General features: G+C 41.2%; 1 protein-coding gene and 1 pseudogene across 1 annotated transcript in view; both read left to right on the top strand.

The window, feature by feature from the left end:
- Positions 1-17,225, top strand: part of LOC115137181 (S-arrestin-like) — a 39,947-nt gene extending 22,722 nt beyond the window's left edge. Inside the window, exons 9-16 of the mRNA XM_029673313.1 lie at positions 14,426-14,510; positions 14,597-14,669; positions 14,876-15,013; positions 15,127-15,204; positions 15,344-15,358; positions 15,535-15,587; positions 16,138-16,147; positions 16,700-17,225. Coding sequence (XP_029529173.1) covers positions 14,426-14,510; positions 14,597-14,669; positions 14,876-15,013; positions 15,127-15,204; positions 15,344-15,358; positions 15,535-15,587; positions 16,138-16,147; positions 16,700-16,790 — 543 coding nt within the window. The 3' untranslated portion in view covers positions 16,791-17,225. The remainder of the gene's footprint in view (positions 1-14,425; positions 14,511-14,596; positions 14,670-14,875; positions 15,014-15,126; positions 15,205-15,343; positions 15,359-15,534; positions 15,588-16,137; positions 16,148-16,699) is intronic.
- Positions 16,845-22,556, top strand: part of LOC115137516 (diacylglycerol kinase delta-like) — a 51,674-nt pseudogene continuing 45,962 nt past the window's right edge.

Here is a 22,556-nt window from a genome sequence, read left to right as displayed (position 1 = left end):
TCAATCTGGCCAGTTTGTTGCAAAAGGTGGAGGTTGAACTTTGTAAATGGATGGACTTACCTCTCACTCTACTGGGTAGAATCAATGTAATTAAAATGAATGTCCTGCCCAGGTTTCTATATCTGTTTCAATCTCTCCCTATCCCTGTTCCCGCAGCATTTTTTTCCTCTCTCGACAAGCTGACCAGACGGTTTATCTGGCACGGCAAAACCCCTAGGGTTGGCCTGGATAAACTGACCCTTGATTACAGTCAAGGGGGCTTAAACCTCCCCAAGTTTAGAATGTACTACTGGGCTGCACAGTCTAGGTTTCTGGCTCAGAGGTTTGACAATGGTCCCTCTCCCTCATGGTTGAACATTGAAAAGCTTGAGGTAAATGATGACACTGGGGCAGATTTGTTTTACAAATGGGACAGAAAATCTATAAAAACCATCACAGACAACTCTTTAATCATACATTCTGTCCTGGCATGGTGCAAACTGCATGAGCTGTTCGGACGAGGGGGATTCCTTTCCCCTAAAACCCCTTTATGGAACAATAGATTGATCCCTATGTTTTTCCAGAATAGTAACTTTAGACCATGGTCTGATAAGGGGATCACTCTTCTGGAACATTGTTACGAGGAGGGAGTTCTTATGTCTTTTGATCAGCTGAAACAGAAATACCACATGCCTAACAGGGACTTCTTTAGCTACCTACAACTACGAAACTTTATTAGGGTGACTCTCAAGGGACAATGGAACCTACCTAAGATGTCACCTATTGAACAACTCTGCCACGCAGACCAACCACTGTTCAAGACCATTTCCCGTGTTTACAATGCTCTTATGTTAGGACTAACACTGCCTGGGCTAGATAAACCCCGACTTAGATGGGAGAAGGATCTGGGTATTGATCTTGATGAGGATCTATGGAGTGACCTATGCAGGGATGGTGTTACATCCACATTGAACTCCAGATACAGACTGATCCAGTTTAATTTCCTCCATCAGCTCTATATCACCCCATCTAGACTGCACAGGTTCAACCCAGATATCTCCTCCCTATGTTTTAGATGTGGCTCAGATGAAGGAACATTCCTCCATTCCACTTGGCAGTGTTCAAAACTACACGGTTTCTGACAGGGGGTATGCGATACCATATCCTCAATTCACGGGGTTGCATTCCCTTTAGACCCGGAGGTCTGTCTACTGGGTAACTTTACTAACACCAATCTTAGGCAAAGCCATACTTTAAAGCTAACAGAAATATTGCTAGCGATTGCCAAGAAATGTATTGCCTTGAAATGGAAATTGGATTCCTCCCTGCCAGTTGCAATGTGGCTATCGGAAGTTAATAGTTGTATCCCTTTGGAGAAAATCACTTACTGCTTGAGGAATAAGTTAAAGACATTTTACAGAATTTGGCAACCTTTTATTGACTATATGGAGAATCTCCCCCCACATCTCATTGATTGAATCTATATATAATCCTCACATAATGTTTCACACGTAATGTATAATATGTAGCCTACGGCAGGTGATCCAATGTCTTGTTATTTCTTCTTTTCTTATTGTATGTTTGTTTATATAATTATAATTATTATTTATTTTTGTTACGCTCGTCTGTTACTGTCACTTTGTCCTATCGTTGTCTAATATCGTTTCACTTTTGTTTTGAATGTTCTTAATTGGAAAATGCAAAAATAAAATATAAAAAAAATAAAAAAAGATTCTACACCCCCAAGGGCTTAATGAGGAATTGGACCTTGTATATTTCTTGTAGTGTTTTCTACATGCAACAGCAGTCCCCCAAATATGAATCACTACAAAACTTATTGTATGACCTCTTATACACTATATTAGTCCCAGCCTTTGGAACTTTGGTGTTATTAGATATGGTTACTATATTGTGATCACTACATCCGATGGATTTTGTGTTCTTTTGTTCGTTAATTTGTGTTTTTTGTAACTAGTCTTTTTTGCTTATTTTGTACATAATGTTGCCGGTACCGTCTCTTATGACCGAAAATAACTTCCGGACATAAGGACTGCGATTACTCACCACGGACTGGCAGAATCCTTTTTTTACTTTAACGAGTCTTACGAGCCCAACGCTAACGATATACTGCTTTCTGGGGAACAGGCCCAGATCCCCGTGATCTGCTTGAAGAGGAGGAGGAGGAAAAATAAACCCCCGCTTCCTTCCATTCTGCTAGCAAACGTGCAATCTTTGGAGAATAAATAGATGACCTAGGCGCAAGATTAAAACTTGTTCACGCTACCACGTTCCCCTAGGGCCCCCCCCCCCCCACGCTCAACTCAAAAGATGGCGCACAGAATGCAAAAATATTCTTAGAAATATTTAACCTCCACATATTAACTAGTCCAATAGCTCAAATGAAAGATAAACACCTTGTTCATCTACACAGCGAGTCAGATTTCTAAAATGTTTTACGGTGAAAACATAGCACATATTTATGTCAAACCACCACCAAAGACACAGCCAATATATAGCCATTTTGTCGAACAAAAGATGCAGTCACAAACGCAGGATTAAAAGAAAAATAATTCACTAACCTTTTGAAAATCTTCATCAGATGACAGTAATAGGACATGTTACACAGTACATTTATGTTTTTTTCAATAATATGCTATTTATATCCATAAATCACCGTTTACATTGACGGCCATGTTCAGAAAATGCTAAACAATGTCCGGAGAAATTATATATAACTCCGCCAGATAACGCCAGATAATAGCAATACACATCATAAACTTTGACTAAATATACATGTTCTACATATAGTTAGAAAGATACACTGCTTCTTAATGCAATCGATTTGTCACATTTCTTTTTAACGTTACAGAAATCGTTCATTGTTCAATAATCTGAGACGGCGCTTAGACATAAGCAATATTTCTCTTCTATGTTGGAGTCAACAGAAACACAAAATTACAACATAAATATTCCCTTACCTTTGATGGTCTTCGATCATAATGTAGTGGAAGAAGTCATACTTACCCGAAACATCGTTTGGTTTCAATTCGTGTGTCTTTGTATTAGCAAATGCTGCAAGTTCCAGCTGAAATACTACCAAAAATGACTTCTGGTCACGAACAGTTGCGCATCAAAATTACATATTATATGTCGACTAAACTGGTCAAACTAAGTGCAGAATCAAGCTTTGTGATGTTCTAAATGTACAAAACTATTATCTAATCTCTCGGACGAAGGAACAAAGGAACGTGTCTCCATAAAGCTCGCTCTCGTAACATTGAATTTTCTCGCGACACTCAGTCTTTTGCCTACCAAAGGCTCAAAACACGCACGATTTGCACAATTAAACACTGTACTGAATGAGGACATCTAGTGGAAGACATAGAAAGTGTCTCCAGATCCATAGCTGGTTGGGAAGGGTGGGGGCGATGACGTCAAATTTGCCCCAAGTTTGAAGCTCCCAAAAATAGTTTGGGAGATTGCCTGCCCTGTGAGTTCTGCTATACTTACAGACATAATTCAAACGGTTTTAGAAGCTTTAGAGTGTTTTCTATCCAATAATTATTATTATATGCATATATTAGCAATTTTGGACAGATTTTTTTCAGTTTACTATGGGCACGCAATTCCTATTCTAGCCTTAAAACTGGACTACCAACGGGACATTCAAGACTGTAATATTGGGGCATAGAAAACTGTAATATATTATGCTTCACGGAGTCATGGCAACACTATCAACATAACATACAGCTAGCTGGTTACACGCTGTACCGGCAGGATATAACGGCGGCATCTGGTAAGACCAGGGGTGGCAGGCTATGTATTTTTGTAGATAACTGCTGGTGCATGATATCTAAGGAAGTCTCGAGCTATTGCTCAACTGAGGTACAGTATCTCATGATAAGCTGTAGACCACACTATCTACCTAGAGAGTTTTCATCTGTATTTTTCAAAGCTGTTTACATACCACCTCAGTCAGAGGCTGGCACTAAGACAGCATTGAATGATCTGAATTCCGCCATAAGCAAACAAGAAAACGCTCACCCAGACGGCACTGTTAGTAACCAGGGACCTTTTTACCAAATTTCTATCCGCATGTTAAATGTACAACCAAAGGGGGAAAAAACTCTGGACCACCTTTACTCCACACACAGAGACACATACAAAGCTGACCATAATTCTATCCTCCTGATTCCTGCTTACCAGCAGAAATTAAAGCAGGAAGCACCAGTGACTAGATTAATAAAAAGTGGTCAGATGAAGCAGATGTTAAGCTACAGGATTGTTTTGCTAGCACATACTGGAATATGTTCCGGGATTCATCCGATGGCATTGAGGAATACACCACATCAGTCATTGGCTTCATCAATAAGTGCATCGATGATGTCGTCCCCACAGTGACCGTACATACCTCAACCAGACGCCATGGATTACAGGCAACATCCGAACTGAGCTAAAAACTAGAGCTGCCGTTGTCAAGTAGCAGGACTCTAAAAAGGAAGCTTATAAGAAATCCTGCTATGCCCGCCGACGAACCATCAAACAGGCAAAGCGTCAATACAGGACTAAGATCGACTCGTACTACACCGGCTCCGACGCTCGTCAGATGTGGCAGGGCTTGCAAACCATTACAGACTACAAAGGGAAGCACAGCCGAGAGCTTCCCAGTGACACAACCCTACCAGATGAGCTAAACTACATCTATGCTCACTTCGAGGCAAATGGCACTGAAACATGCATGAGAGCACCAACTATTCCAGAAGACTGTATGATCACGCTCTCCGCATCCGATGTGAGTAAGACCTTTAAACAGGTCGACATTCACAAGAACGCAGGGCCAGACAGATTACCAGGACGTGTACTGACCAACTGGCATGTGTCTTCACTGACATTTTCAACCTGTCCCTGACCGAGTTCGTAATGCCAACATGTTTTAAGCAGACCACCATAGTACCTGTGCCCAAGAACACTGCCTAAATGACTATCGACCCGTAGCACTCACGTCTGTAGCCATGAAGTGCTTTGAAATGCTGGTCATGGCTCACATCAACACCATTATCCCAGAAACCCTAGACCCACTTCAATTTTCATACCGCCCTAACAGATCCACAGATGATGCAATCTCTATTGCACTCCACACTGCCCTTTCCCACCTGGACAAAAGGAACATCTATGTGAGAATGCTATTCATTCACTACAGCTCAGCGTTCAACACCATAGTGCCTTCAAAGCTCATCAATAAGCTAAGGACCCTGGGACTAAACACCTCCCTCTGCAACTGAATCCGGGACTTCCTGACGGGACGCCCCCAGGTGGTGAGGGTAGGTAACAACACATCCGCCACGCTGATCCTCAACATAGGGGCCCCTCAGGGGTGCGTGCTCAGCCACCTCCTGTACTCCCTGTTCAGTCATGACTGCACAATTATCTCTTTTGTCTTGATCATGTTGAGAGAGCGGCTGTTGTCCTGGCACCATGTGCCAGGTCTCTGACCTCTTCCCTATAGGCTGTCTCATCGTTGTCGGTGATCAGGCCTACCACTGTTGTGTCATCGGCAAATTTAATGATGGTGTTGGAGTCGTGCCTGGCCATGCAGTCATGACTGAACAGGGAGTACAGGATTCAGTTGCAGAGGGTGGTGAAACGTATGTGATTTCAATATTGACTGGCTTTCATCAAGATGCCCACACAAGAAAGAACTTCAAACTGTAACCAGTTCAGTATGTACATTTACATTTACATTTAAGTCATTTAGCAGACGCTCTTATCCAGAGCGACTTACAAATTGGTGCGTTCACCTTAAGACATCCAGTGGAACAGCCACTTTACAATAGTGCATCTAAATCTTTTAAGGGGGGTGAGAAGGATTACTTTATCCTATCCTAGGTATTCCTGAAAGAGGTGGGGTTTCAGGTGTCTCCGGAAGGTGGTGATTGACTCCGCTGTCCTGGCGTCGTGAGGGAGTTTGTTCCACCATTGGGGGGCCAGAGCAGCGAACAGTTTTGACTGGGCTGCGCGGGAACTGTACTTCCTCAGTGGTAGGGAGGCGAGCAGGCCAGAGGCGGATGAACGCAGTGCCCTTGTTTGGGTGTAGGGCCTGATCAGAGCCTGGAGGTACTGAGGTGCCGTTCCCCTCACAGCTCCGTAGGCAAGCACCATGTATATATGTATATATATGTATATACCATATATATGTGTATATATATATATATATAGCTTCTGATAGGCTGTTATTCTGACATTTCAGATTCTTAAAATAAAGTGGTGATCCTAACTGACCTAAGATACTAGGATTAAATGTCAGGAATTGTGAGTTTAAATGTATCAGGCTAAGGTGTATGTTAACTTCCGACTTCAACTGTATATTCCATCTAATACTACAATACTTGCTCGAATTTCATCATTCCATCACCATACCGTTTATTGCAACACGTAGACGTTTCTGTTTCATGTTTGATAGGCCAACGATACATTTTCCTTTCTTACCCAGCTATGAGTGGGCAAGATGTTTATGGTGCACATGACCGTTAGCAAGAGGTAGTTATGTTTATTTAATTCAATGTATGGTTTCCATTGTTAATATTTCTCAGGTTTTGAAGGAGTTCGGTGTGACTGTGTCCTACTGTATGTCTCTGTCAGTTTTGTTGTGCGTAATAGGAGCGTGCGTGCAACTAGGCTACATAGCCTGCGCTCAATGCTTTGGAGCCAGAACGTTGAATAAGATACAATTATTGTTCCATGTATGCATGGTGTTGAAATATAATGAATAATCATTCATCTGATTCAGACGAATGTGCGTAGCAATGTAACAATAGATGTGGAAATGGCCTTTTACACTGTAGAACCAGTTTATTGATTGTAATTGCGAATTGGGTAATTGTATGGTCCTAGGGTTCCAAGTGCTTCTATTCTGTGGGCCTACCTGTTTGAGCTCCTGTTAGACATGTTCAATTTGGTTTCGCAAGGGGAGGCTGTACAGTCTTGCCTTCTACCAGTGTCTGTTCTGATAGCCTCTGTATCAGTCTTAACTTGTCCTATTTCTTTTGGGCTATTGCTGGTGTATATTTGGTAAATCTACTTGCATATTTTGTATGATATGGCTCTTTCACCATTGGATCACCAAGACCTGTCAATAACTTGACATTCTGAGTACATCAAACTGCTTTTCCTTCTGCTGATTTCGTGCCCTTACCACTACTACAAGGTCCGTTTTTTACAATTACATAGGTTGATAAAGATACAGTATATCCTACTATACTCCACCATAGCACCATACACTATATACAGTATACTATACACACCAACATACAGTCAGCACAGCTACCGCATGTCATAGGTATGTCAAAGAATTGCATGTATTACACTGTAACCTGTTCCTTTTAGTTACTTCAATGACATTTTTGCAATAACCTTTTTTTAAACAATTTGTATTATGGTTGATGTCGGAAGTAGTTTCATTCAAAAATGTTAGCGCCTTAAAGGTTGTCACGATCGTTATAAGGAGTAGACCAAGATGCACCGTGGTATGTTTCCAGCCTTTATTTTGGAATGGAAAACTTCAAAAAACAAAAACTACATGAACAAACACAAACAAACGAAACGTGAAGCTAGAATAATGCTCACAGGCAACTATACATAGACAAGATCCCACAAAGCATGATGGGAAAATCTAAATATGATCCCCAATCAGAGACAACGATAAACAGCTGCCTCTGATTGGGAACCATGTCAGGCCAACATAGATATACAATTCCCATAGATAACCCACCCTAAATCACACCCGACCCAACCAACATAGAGAATAAACAACTCTCTGTCACGCCCTGACCATAAAGGTTCAATTTGCAATTTTTACATTTGAATTAATGATATACTGTTTACAGATGTTTTTATCTTAATTTGATCAGTCTTTTCCCAGATTCTTTGCCACGGGAAATGCAAACTTGTAGTGTATTCAAGTTTTAAAAAGGCTTCTAAAGTTTGTAATTTACACTTTAAAATGTCAGACTTGATTTGCCCTAACAAAAAATATATAAATCCCTACAAAAATGTCAATTAACTATAATTTACATAATAATGCACATGTCCTGTTGCTGCAGGATTATTTTCCTGCTGTGAGAAACTGGTCAAATTAAGATAGGACATCTGTACCTTTTATTCTTGAAGAATATACAGTTCCTTCGGAAACTATTCAGACCCCTTGACCTTTTCCACATTTTGTTACGTTACAGGCGTAATCTAAAATTTACTAAATCGTTTTTTCCCCTCATTAATCTACCCCATAATGACAAAGCAAAAACAGGTTTTTAGGAATTTTTGCTCATTTTTTAATTATTTTTATTAAAAAATATATTACATAAGTATTCGGACACTTTACTCAGTACTTTGTTGAAGCACCTTTGGCAGTGATCACAGTATTGACTCTTCTTGGGTATGACGCTACAAGCTTGGTACACCTGTATTTGGAGAGTTTCTCCCATTCTTCTCTGCAGATCCTCTCAAACTCTGTCAGGTTGGATGGGGAGCATTGCTGCACAGCTATATACAGGTCTCTCCAGAGATGTTCAATCAGGTTCAAGTTCGGGCTCTGACTGGGCCACTCAAGGACATTCAGAGACTTGTCCCGAAGCCACTCCAGCGTTGTCTTGGCTGTGTGCTTAGGGTCATTGTCCTGTTGGAAGGTGAACCTTTGCCCCAGTCTGAGGACCTGAGCTCTCTGGAGCAGGTTTTAATCAAGGATATCTATGTACTTTGCTACATTCATCTTTCCCTCAACCCTGACTAATCTCCCAGTCCCTGCCGCTGAAATACATCCCCAGAGCATGATGCTACCACCACCGTGCTTCACAGTAGGGATGGTGCCAGGTTTCCTCCAGATGTGACGCTTGGCATTCAGGCCAAAGAGTTTCATCTTGGTTTCATCAGACCAGAGAATCTTCTTTCTCGTGGTCGGAGAGTTCTTTAGGTGCCTCTTGGCAAACTCCTAGCAGGCTGTTAAGTCTCTTTTACTGAGGAGTGGCTTCTGTCTGACCACTCTACCATAAAGGCCTGATTGGTGGAGTGCTGCAGAGATGGTTGTTCTTCTGGAAGGTTTTCCCATCTCCACAGAGAAACTCTAGAGCTCTGTCAGAGTGACTATCGGGTTCTTAGTCACCTCCCTGAACAAGGCCCTTCTCCCCCAACTGCTCAGTTTGGCCGGGCGACCAGCTCTAGGAAGAGTCTTGGTGGTTCTAATCTTCTTCCATTTAAGAATGACGAAGGCCACTGTGTTCTTGGGGACCTTCAATAGTGCAGAAATGTTTTGGTACCCTTCCCAGATCTGTGGCCTCAACACAATGCTCTCTTTGAGCTCTACATAAAATTTCTTTGACCTCATGGCTTGGGTTTTCCTCTGACATGCACTGTCAACTATGGGACCTGATATAGACAGGTGTATGTACAGTGCCTCGCGAAAGTATTCGGCCCCCTTGAACTTTGCGACCTTTTGCCACATTTCAGGCTTCAAACATAAAGATTTAAAACTGTATTTTTTTGTGAAGAATCAACAACAAGTTGGACACAATCTTGAAGTGGAACGACATTTATTGGATATTTCAAACTTTTTTAACAAATCAAAAACTGAAAAATTGGGCGTGCAAAATTATTCAGCCCCCTTAAGTTAATACTTTGTAGCGCCACCTTTTGCTGCGATTACAGCTGTCAGTCGCTTGGGGTATGTCCCTATCAGTTTTGCACATCGAAAGACTGAAATTTTTTCCCATTCCTCCTTGCAAAACAGCTCGAGCTCAGTGAGGTTGGATGGAGAGCATTTGTGAACAGCAGTTTTCAGTTCTTTCCACAGATTCTCGATTGGATTCAGGTCTGGACTTTGACTTGGCCATTCTAACACCTGGATATGTTTATTTTTGAACCATTCCATTGTAGATTTTGCTTTATGTTTTGGATCATTGTCTTGTTGGAAGACAAATCTCCGTCCCAGTCTCAGGTCTTTTGCAGACTCCATCAGGTTTTCTTCCAGAATGGTCCTGTATTTGGCTCCATCCATCTTCCCATCAATTTTAACCATCTTCCCTGTCCCTGCTGAAGAAAAGCAGGCCCAAACCACGATGCTGCCACCACCATGTTTGACAGTGGGGATGGTGTGTTCAGGGTGATGAGCTGTGTTGCTTTTACGCCAAACATAACGTTTTGCATTGTTGCCAAAAAGTTCAATTTTGGTTTCATCTGACCAGAGCACCTTCTTCCACATGTTTGGTGTGTCTCCCAGGTGGCTTGTGGCAAACTTTAAACTACACTTTTATGGATATCTTTAAGAAATGGCTTTCTTCTTGCCAGTCTTCCATAAAGGCCAGATTTGTGCAATATACGACTGATTGTTGTCCTATGGACAGAGTCTCCCACCTCAGCTGTAGATCTCTGCAGTTCATCCAGACTGATCATGGGCCTCTTGGCTGCATCTCTGATCTGTCTTCTCCTTGTATGAGCTGAAAGTTTAGAGGGACGGCCAGGTCTTGGTAGATTTGCAGTGGTCTGATACTCCTTCCATTTCAATATTATCGCTTGCACGGTCCTCCTTGGGATGTTTAAAACTTGGGAAATCTTTTTGTATCCAAATCCGGCTTTAAACTTCTTCACAACAGTATCTCGGACCTGCCTGGTGTGTTCCTTGTTCTTCATGATGCTCTCTGCGCTTTTAACGGACCTCTTAGACTATCACAGTGCAGGTGCATTTATACAGAGACTTGATTACACACAGGTGGATTGTATTTATCATCATTAGTCATTTAGGTCAACATTGGATCATTCAGAGATCCTCACTGAACTTTTGGAAAGAGTTTGCTGCACTGAAAGTAAAGGGGCTGAATAATTTTGCACGCCCAATCTTTCAGTTTTTGATTTGTTAAAAAAGTTTGAAATATCCAATAAATGTTGTTCCACTTCATGATTGTGTCCCACCTGTTGTTGATTCTTCACAAAAAAATACAGTTTTATATCTTTATGTTTGAAGCCTGAAATGTGGCAAAAGGTCGCAAAGTTCAAGGGGGCCGAATACTTTCGCAAGGCACTGTATTTCCAAATCATGTCCAATCAGTTGAATTTACCTCAGGTGGACTCTAATCAAGTTGTAGAAACATCTTAAGGATGATCAATGGAAACAAGATGTACCTGAGCTCAATTTCAAATCTCATAGCAAAGGGCATGAATACTTATGTAAATAAGTTATTTCTGTTTTTTATTTGTAATACATTTGCCCCAAAAAATTGTAAAACTGTTTGCTTTGTCATCGGATATTGTGTGTAGATTGATGATTTTCTTTTTATTTAATACATTTTAGAATAAGGATGTAACTTAACAAAATGTGGAAAAAGTCGAGGGGTCTGAATACTTTCCGAATAGACTGTACCTACATACCTCAGGAGCTTTGTACAACTGTTTACCCCCATCATAGCACTAAATATTAGGTTCTATTGCTCCATTGTTCTATTGCTCCATTGTTTACTCCATGTTTAGCATATAGTTTCAAAATATGCATGATACTCAATGGCGGACTGGCCCTCGGGAGCACCGGGACATTTCCCGGAGGCCTGAGGGTCGTTTTGGCCTGCGGTGAATAGTCAACTTGACCAGCAATAATATAGCTAGCATGAATGAGTTGAGAAATCCGTCAAATGGTGTGCGCACCAAAAATGACATCTGGTCTCTCCGCAACGCACATAGCAATGGTCTACCTGCTTCTCTATGAATAACATTTTAGACAATTCGCACGGCGAAATGAACAGTCAGAAGAGGAAAGGTGGAGCAGAGAGGGAGAGAATAAAAAAGAGAAAGGCCCTTTGCCACAGATGCAGCTAAATATGCGACATGTTCACCAGTAAGGGACCAGGTCAGTCAAAAACACTAGCTAAACCACACACACTGACACACACACACACGACACCCAGCATGGCTAGCTAAGTAGCCTAGCTAAAAATAGTGGCACAACGGCCGGTAGACTAAACAGTTTGCACGTCTTCGTGGAGGAATTATATCATAGCAATGAGTGCAACATAGCGATCATAATATGACATTGAAGGCCATATGTTTCAACTAGTACAAAATAGTAAACCTAGACTATGGACTTGCCAGTATTCGGTCATGACTCATGCCACATAAGCTAGGGAAGGTGCACATACACTGTACAGCGAAACAGGCTACAGTAACTTAACCATAATACATCCATGAACGTAACACAGTAGTAGCCTGTGTGACACAGCACAGGCAATGACAAAGATCATTAGCACCATTAGTACCAGCATTACAAGTTACAATAACATACAGCTCTGGGAAAAATTAAGAGACAACTCCAAATTAAGAGACCACTCTTTTTATTTTTTTCCAGAGCTGTATTCATGTTGCCTACTGATACACTAATGATAGTGAATAGGATAATAGAGTATGTTCTTTGAAAAGGTGGAGAAGGAAGCAGCAGCATCACTAGAGCTTCAGGTGCTCCTGCAGAACTGGAGATGGTGGTCAGTTCAGAGTCAGACTCGGAGCAGGAACCTTCAGCTACAACTGAAGAGCACAAACCTAAACATGGAGGCTATGATTTTAGATTAATATGTGCTTTATTTATGAGGTTATCAGTAGGACTGTAATCGGGGGGCATTCAATCGATGACTGCACGAGTAATACAAGTTTAAGTTTAGGTTAATTACAATGTTAATCTCATTCTGCAGAGCAACCAGATGTGCAGAGAGAGAGAGGTTCAGAGCCCAGTACATGGAAAATTGAAAGGCACAGCGAAAGCACTGAAAATCCATTTGATTATTTTGCCCATCAGTCCAAGGATTTTGACTTATTTTTTCAGTACCACCCAAAACAAACCCCTCAGTCATTCCCAATATATTCCACTTCAAAGATGGCACAAACAGAAAATGTCTGACATACAATGAAGTAACTCACTCCTTGTTCTGCTCAGTATGTCTTGAATTCGCAAAACCTTCAGCCAGTGATAGTGCATTTATCAAAGGGGGCATGCAGGCCTGGAAACATGCCCATGAGAGGGTACAGGAACATGCGAGAAGCAAGACCCATAGAAAAAGTGCAGAAGCCTTTTTCCTCAGAGCCAGCAAAGCAGACATCTGTACCCTTCTGAGAGATAAGCAAATGTCAGTTCAACGAGACCACCGGGTCAGAAAGAGGAGGCAGGTCATGGAACGTGTGATTGATGTAGTTAGTTGTTGGTAAATGTGGGCTTAGCTACAGGACACAGACACAAAGCTGCATATAACTTGGAAAACATGGACGACAATCATGGCACGTTTTTGAAATGATATTGCTACTAGTGGTAATTACTTCCTGGTTACTCTGAAGTAGCTATGTTATGACTCTTCCTTAACCGGCTGACAAGTGTGAAAGAACATTTGCTGTGAGTTAAAGCTTTTCTACAGAGGCATGTTTTTTGGACTTTCATATTATACTTGCAGTTATGTAGCCAATGTTCAATTTCATTGACTCAGTGTATAGACGTGTTTATTGTGTGCTGTTGGCTTTATGGACACCAGTGAGTGAACATTGTAATCTAAATTTTTGTAGAGGTCTTTTTCGACTTTTGTATTATACCTACTTACATTGTTGTAATGTTATGTTCAAGTTCAGTGAGTGTGTGTGTGTGTGAAGTTTTGTTTGATACTTTTGATATGCTTGATGCTTGAATATAAAGATAATAATTTGAACATTTGAGCTAACTCTGGATATTTCATTCTCTTTTTAAAAAGTGTAGGCTAATAGTTTTGTGTGTCTAGCCTTGTACATTTGTATGTGCTATGATTGGTGTATTCCTAGAGAGTTTGAGGGTGCACCCATAGCCATAGCATACCTTGAAAACTGGTCAGTCCCAAATGTGTGTATTTTGTCATGTGGATAACTTTCTTCCCAGATGAACATAGTGGCCAAATGTATAACTAGTTTGGTACCCGTTACATCAACAGATAGGGTTAGCCTACAAAATTAGCGTTCTAGTGGTTTGCGTGAACAGGGTGGCCTGGGATGGAGTCAAATCCCCAGCCTGAATTGTTGTTTCAGTCCGCCCCTGATGATACTATTACGTTGATCTTATGGAATATTAGTCTCTGCATCCACAATTCCAGCAAAGAAGAAGAATACTTATATTTTCCGTTCAGATTACGAAAATGTGTCTTTTGCTTTCAAACCTTGAAGTACTCGGTCAGCCACAGTGCAGCACCCCTGACGCAATTTTTTGTGTTGATTTTGGTGCCTTGCTAAAGGGCACATCTGGCTCGACTTGACTTGCTCTTAGAATAAACGACTTGGACTTGACCCGTTATACTTCGGACTCGACTTGAGACACGAACCTTGTGATTTGAGACTTGCTTGTGACTTACACCCTCATTCCTCTATTAATAGTGGCTTGGTCTGTGTCTTCCTCTCTCTCTCCCTGCAGACACACTACCATGGTGAACCAATCAAGGTCAGTGTCTACATCAACAACAGCTCCAGCAGATCACTGAAAGACATCACTGTTGCAGGTGAGAATGTTGTTGTTGCTGTTTGGCGGTGTGGTGTTTTGAAGTGACCTACTATATATGTTCATTCTGCCTGCCTCCTTCTACAGTGGAGCAGGTGACCAACGTGGTACTTTATTCCAATGACAAGTATGTCAGGGCAGTTGCCCTAGAAGAGACCTCGTAAGTATCAATCAATCAGTCTCTTGTTCAGACAATTTAATTGGATTTAATAAAATACATTCCCCATTGAATAACTTTCTACCTCTGTGTAGATTTTCTCTTTATGCTACCTTTATTGCTGGTGATTAGTTTTTGGTCAAATAAAGTTACATCATCAAGCTGGTGGAATCACAAATAAGGCAATGTCTTCCTATGTTTCCCCACAGAGATACAGTGCCCCCTGGAACAACCCTGAAGAACGTGTACACCCTCATTCCTCTATTGGCTGCTAACAAGGAAAGACGAGGCATTGCTCTGGATGGGAAACTGAAGCATGAGGACACCTGTCTGGCTTCCTCGAGCATGTGAGTGTGAGCATAACTATGCTCTGCTGCTCTGAGATCTCATACTGGTTTACATTTACAAGACGGCAGCAGAAGATCTCTAATATTCTGACCTGCCTCTCTCCTGCCTGCAGTGTGAAGGAGGAAGTCCTAAAGGAAGTGCAGGGTATGCTTGTGTCCTACAAAGTGGTGGTTAGGCTCAATGCTTCTGGGTGAGTATGTGAATCTTCTATAGCTAGCCATAGCATATCTACCATAACATAATCTAAGCTCCTATGTTAAATATTCTAAATAATACCACTTCATTTAATCTTCATCTAATCACCTTCTTTCCTGATCTATTCTCAAAAGGATGGTGGGATCTAGGTATGTCTGATTTCAACTAAATATGATTAAGTAACTGGTTCCACAGGCTTTTTTTTTACTCATCTTTTCGGTGAATTTATTTTTTATTTTTTACATTGCAGTCACTCAGTCAGTAATAAAAAATAAAGTTTCTGTCATACCTATTCTCATTTTTGTGAATGTATTTTTTGTTCCAGTGAGGTTGCAGTGGAGGTCCCATTCCGACTCATGCATCCTAAACCTGAGCCAGGTTAGTTCAGGGCCTCTTAATCCCCAGCCTCTCTCTTTATGTCCACAATGTCCACTATGTCTTTCACAAAGCTCTGCACCTACACCACCCTTCACTCTCCCTTCATCACCCTCCATGCATTCCCTCTCAGAGCCCTTGATGACTGACTAGGGCTGGGAGTTTTTCCTTGGACAGGTCACATAGTCTGGAAAATCTTCTGGCCTTTTAAATAACTGTCTACTGCACACCTTACAATCACTGTCAAGCTTCTATTAGAACATTTTGCAGTCCGTTTCAAGCAGTGTTCAGAGGCCAATGTATTTAATCAGCTTGTCTTATTGCTGATTCCTCTTATTACTAAATCCACCCCAGTGACCCCACTGCTGTGTAGACAAGCTTACAAGTAGCTTTGTAATGTCCACACATACCTAATACGCCTCCATCCAGATTACATTTAGGCCTATATAGAGAGGACACAATCTCTTCTGATGACATTCTTTTATGTTATCCTTTATGATGACCACTTTCTTTCCATTCCTTTTCCATACCTGGATCTGTTTGCATTATACAGCTAAGGAGGGGTAAGCCGCTCCTGTTTTGTTGTGATGTCATTTCATGCCACTCCCTGTTTTGTTGTGTGTGTGATCCATAGAAATAGAAAGACATTAAATGTAATGCTGAGCGTCAAGATTTAACTTCCTGGCATGGGTACACTCAATATTGCCACCAGTCCGCCAATCACGGATTTTTGACTTGACTGTAGATGTCCGTTCTATATATTATATTTCTGTGTTGTGATTCCTCCTGCTTGCCTGTTGCTCCTATTATTCAGTGTTAGATCCTTTTGTTTTGCATTCTATTTTGTGTCACTGTGCGTCCTCCTGTTCCAATAGTCCAATAGGACTTGGCTAAATTGAAATGGTATAGTGACAGACAGTTTTATAACATGCATGCATGTCAGTAAGAACTGACTGGTGAGAGACCTGACTGGCTTTCTCTTTGGACTGATACTGATGTCTCCTTGTGTCTCTCTCCTTTCTTTCTGCCCATCTCTCTCTCCCCTCTCTCTCTGTGCCTGTCCTTCTCCACCTCTTCAAATCGTTGTTAACTCAACACTATGGCTGTGCTGGCAGTGAGTCTGATGACATGGTGTTTGAGGAGTTCAAGAGGGTCTACCTGAAAGGAGTCATCCCTGACGATGATGAGTCACCCACCGAGGCATGAGCGGGCTGTCCAAGGAAGCAGAGCTCTTGCATGGGTCAGCCACACTGTCGAGCCATGGCCAAAGGCCTAATGTACAACATCAGCTGGACGTCACAGCTTGAAATGCTGAGGGTCATGAAGAACCCGAAAGGCGAGATGATGTAGAGAGCTTTTAAGAATTGTCTGCTTATGTAATGTTGTCACTTGTCTGCTTTGCTGCATGACTCATTGCTCCATATTGGTATGGTCGTTATTGTTAAAGAGATGTGTTCTACATGACTTACCTGGTAAAATAAAGGAAAATCAATAGATAAAATAAGATTACTGTAGATGCCATGGTATTGCCATTCAGTATACCTGTAGACAAATCCAGACCCAAGGCCTATGCTTTATAGTAATGTTCACTGTTGTATCGATTTACTGTACGTTATACAGAATACATCTGTACTGAATCACTATGGACTTTTTCTTTAACATTTTATTTGTGATTTTCTTAGAGAACAAGCATATACAGACATCCAAAAACATTTAAATTAATGTGATGGAAACCCAGTGGGTGCCTGTGATATGGGAGAAAAGGTTGCCTTCTGATACTTAAAGAAAGTGACCCTACATTAAGCACCCTGTCTCCTACAGAACACACACTCTTCCCCTATTTTCTTATTTTATCAGTCTTTTTCTCTCCTTTACCTTTCATACAGAAGCTGTTCTGTTGCTGTCCGTCGACAGAACAGCACTTCCACTTCGTTACTATTTAGGCTGAGCACACCGTCCTCTTCCTTTCTGTCTAACATTACTGTAGCTACACGGCTGCGTCTTCTCACGTATCCTTCCACCGCACTGAACAGACACACCTATGCTTCTTTCTATAACTACATCAGTGGTTCTTCAGCAGATCTCTCAGATTGAGAGGGAGCCTCTTTGAACCGCGGTTCTGATGTAAACAAGGTGTCTCCCGGTGACTGCCGTGATCAGTTTACACGGACAGGAGCACAACTTTGCTTGGAGGATTTGTTTTTGTGACTACCCTTTTGTAAGACATGTTCAGATACAAAGGAATATAATAATTGTAAGAAGAATACAAATCCACTCACATACATACCCACACGCAAACTGATGTCATATTTAATGATGTTCGCTTAAAACAACCATGCACACAAACATATCCCGGGAGGCAGATTGAGGCCTCTTTTCATGTGGGTTTCTAGCAATGTTTCAATTGCACATGTTGATAAAAACAGAAAAACTTTCCAGAATAGCTGATTCTGCCGACACACAGAACAAAAACACAGCAACAAACAAGCACAGAACTAAAATACTGAGGGAGGGCAGAGAGCTTACAGTTCCAACATTAACTGTTTGTGTTATGCTTGAGAGGCCAAAGTAATATAAGGTTAGACAAATATGTAGATCAAGTATCTAGGTGCTTTTTCAGATGGCTATTGGCACTTTTTCATAAATCAAATTATTTGTCACATACACATGGTTAGCAGATGTTAATGCGAGTGTAGCGAAATGCTTGTGCTTCTAGTTCTGACCATGCAGTAATATCTAACAAATAATCTAACCTAACAATTTCACAACAACTACCTTATTCACACAAGTGTAAAGGAATTAATAAGAATATGTACATAAAGATATATGAATGAGCGATGGCCGAACGGCATAGGCAAGATGCGGTAGATGGTATAGAGTACAGTGTATACATATGAGATGAGTAATGTAGGGTATGTAAACATTATATAAAGTAATGTGGCATTGTTTAAAGTGGCTAGTGATACATTTATTACATCAATTTTCATTATTAAAGTGGCTAGAGATGAGTCAGTATGTTGGCAGCAGCCAATCAATGTTAGTGGTGGCTATTTAACAGTCTGATGGCCCTGAGATAGAAGCTCGGTCCCCGCTTTGATGCACCTGTACTTACTTCGCCTTCTGGAGGATAGTGGGGTGAACAGGCAGTGGCTCGGGTGGTTGTTGTCCTTGAAGATCTTTTTGGCCTTCCTGTGACATCGGGTGGTGTAGAGAGGATGATGGCGAATGCACCTAGGAGCATGCATACAACCATGGGGCCCAACCCCGATATTTCCACCCAGGTAAGAAGGTCTTGGTGCTGATCCCCATAACAGAGAGCAAAAAATGACATTGTCGAGCGGGTGGGTGACGTCAATTATAAGGTCAGCCAACCAGAGCGGAGAAAACGCCTCCAGCTTTACCATATGTACCTTCTAAAGAGATGGCAAGCACTGTTCCCGGGAACAGCAGAACCCGTCCTCCGTCGCAGTTTCCATGGGGGAAGACCTCAGCATGATCCAACGACAAGCACTCCGAGAGTTGGTCCAGCAGAAAATTTAATTTAATTTTTATTTAACCAGGAAGTGCTCATTGAGATTTGAAATCTCTTTTTCAAGAGCGTCCTGGCCAAGATAGGCAGCACCAAGTCATTACACAATTACAGACAGACATGAAAAACTACAAGTAATCTAGTAAAAACCATAGACTTCACAAGAGTATTACAAAATCATCAAACAGCTAATTAAAAACATTGACAGGTCAGGGAATCAGCTTCAAAATCCTTCATCAGTGATTTAGAAATACCAATCGGGACAAGTTCTTCCAGTTTAAAGCTCTTTTACCAAATTCAGTTCTGACATTTGGAACAGTTAGCAGGATAAGGCCCTGTGAACAAAGAGAGTACCCACCACACCAGAACAATAAAAATGCCCATATAAAATGTTAGTAAACCCAAAATGGCTTTGTAAATAAAACTATACCAGTGACAGCCTACGAGTGACTAGAGAAGGCCAGCCAATCCTGGTATACAAAGGGCTGTGGTGCGTAAGGGTTTTGCAATTTAAAATAAATCTCAATGCGTCATGGTAAAGGGTGTCAATTGTTCTCAAACACTGAGCTGAAGCATTCGTATATAAATATCCCCATAGTCTAGTAAAGGCATAAATGTAGCTGATTACTAGCCTCCTTTTGGCTTCAAAAGAAAAACAGGCCTTATTCCTCAAATAAAATCCCAACTTCAGCTTAATTTTTTTTGTAAGTTGTTGAATATGCAATTTAAAACAGAGGCAGTCATCAATTAAAATTCCAAGAGACTTTCATGAGGTTACAGTCTCAATCTCATTACCCTGACAGGTAGTAATAGGTGAAAGGTTCAGAGATCTATGTCTTGCTTTAGAAAACACTATTAGTTTAGTTGTCAGTATTGAGGATAGGCTTCAAATGACACAAAAGTATAAAAAGCAGTTTGCAAGTTCTGGAAAGGTTTTGTGAGAGACGAGGCACCACAATAAATAACAGTATCATCAGCATAAAAGTGAAGTTGCACATTTTTGTCAAAATTATGTATATAAATAGTGAATAAGAAGGGACCATGTACAGAGACCTGGGGCACACCATTACAGACAGACAATTTAACAGATATAAGCCCATCAAATTGAGTGCACTGAGTTCTATCAAACAGATAGTTAACAAACCATGCAACTGCATGCTCTGAAAGACCTACACTCGACAATCTCTGCCTCAGTATAGCATGATCAACTGTATCAAAAGCCTTAGAGAGATCAATAAAAAGTGAGACACAGTGCTGTTTTTGTCAAGGGCTTCAGTAATATAATTTAAAACCTTCATGACTGCTGTAATTCTGCTATGCTTCTGCCTGAAGCCAGATTGGTACATAGATAAAATAGTGTTAGCATATAAAAACTCTTAAGGGTTTCAAGTATTTTCACCAGGGTGACAGCTTTGAGATTGGCCTATAATTATTTAAAAGAGTTGGATCTCTCCCTTTTAAAAGTGGTAGGACAAATGCTGATTTCCAGATCTTTCAAATAGACTTTACAGCGAAAGCACCACAAATGATTATGTTAGGTCACCGCCAAGTCACAGAAAGATTCTGCCATTTTTCCGGCCTAGAGAGGAGTCACAAAAAGCACAAATATATAAAATGAATCGCTAACCTTTGATGATCTTCATCAGATGACACTCATAGGACTTCATGTTACACAATACATGTATGTTTTGTTCAATAAAGTGCATATTTATATTAAAAAATCTCAGTATACATTGGCGCGTTATGTTCTAGTTCCAAAAACATCCGGTAATATCGAGAGGAGCCACATCAGTTTACAGAAATACTCATTATAAATGTTGATGAAAATACAAGTGTTATACATGGAAATATAGATATACTTCTCCTTAATGTCAGATTTCAAAAAAGCTTTACGGAAAAAGCAAACCATGCAATAATCTGAGAACGGCGCTCAGAAAACAAAGATATCCGCCATGTTGGAGTCAACAGAAATCAGAAATAACATTATAAATATTCACTTACCTTTGATGATCTTCATCAGAACGCACTCCCAGGAATCCCAGTTCCACAATAAATGTTTGATTTGTTCGATAAAGTCCATCATTTATGTCCAAATACCTCCTTTTTGTTCACGCGTTTAGTACACAATCCAAACTCACGACGTGCGGGCAAGTCCAGGTGAAAGTTCAGACGAAAAAAAATATTACAGTTCGTAGAAACATGTCAAACGAAGTATAGAATCAATCTTTAGGATGTTTTTAACATAAATCTTCAATAATGTTTCAACCGGAGAATTCCTTTTGTAGTAGGATGTCCCTTGGGGGTATCCGTACCTATGTAGGACATGTGAGGGTTAGGTTAATAAACAGGCTGGAGCTAGAACCTCGTTATCACCTGTCCTTATTTTAGATCATACTACACCTTTGTCTGTAGAAATGCGATGGAATTGCAACTAACTCTCACGTGAGCGCGGGTGACCAGCTCATGCCACTCTGGCAGACCTCTGACTCATTCAGCTCCCATTCCCCCCTCCCTCACAGTAGAAGCATCAAACAAGGTTCTAAAGACTGTTGGCATCTAGTGGAAGCCTTAGGAAGAGCAATATGACCCCATTTCCACTGTATCTTGGATAGGCAAAGAGTTGAAAAAATACAAACCTCAGATTTCTCACTTTCTGGTGGATTTTTTCTCAGGTTTTTGTCTGCCATATGAGTTCTGTTATACTCACAGACATCATTCAAACAGTTTTAGAAACGTCTTAGTGTTTTCTATCCAAATCTATTAATTATATGCATATTCTAGCTTTTAGGACTGAGCAGGCAGTTTACTCTGGGCACCTTTTTATCCAAGCTAATACCAGTCCCAAAGAAGTTAATCACTCTATTTTAAAAAAAGTTGAAGAATTTCCCCCCAATTGGTAGTAGTTAGTCTTGTCTCATCGCTGTAACTCCCGTACTGACTCGGGAGAGGCGAAGGTCAAGAGCACTGCTTCTTGACACAATGCACATCCAACCCGGAAGCCAGCTGCACCAATGTGTCGGAGGAAACACTGTACACCTGGCGACCTGGTCAGTGTACACTGCGCCCGGCCCACCACAGGAGTCGCTAGTGTGCGATGAGACAAGGATATCCCTGCCTGCCAGGGATGCGTCGCCCCGTGGGCCTCCCGGTCGCGGCCGGCTGCGACAGAGCCTGGGCTCGAACCCAGAATCTCTGGTGGCACTGCATCTGGCATGCAGTGCGCCACCCAGGAGATGAATCACTCTATTAATCACTCACCATAATAACTCCCAGACACACCTGGCTAACTTGATGGGTCATGTAATCATTTGGTGAGTCTTTTGTTTAGACATGTAGCTAGCTAGCTAAACAATGAACCAGCATAATCTCAACTAGTTTGTAGCTACAGTGCCTTCAACGTATTCAGACCCCTTGACTTTTTCCACATTTTGTTATATTACAGC

Source organism: Oncorhynchus nerka, linkage group LG11 (assembly GCF_034236695.1).
Source record: "Oncorhynchus nerka isolate Pitt River linkage group LG11, Oner_Uvic_2.0, whole genome shotgun sequence".
NCBI lineage: Eukaryota > Metazoa > Chordata > Actinopteri > Salmoniformes > Salmonidae > Oncorhynchus > Oncorhynchus nerka.
The sequence above is the reverse complement of the archived record's forward strand: the minus strand, read 5'-3'. Positions and strand labels throughout refer to the sequence as shown.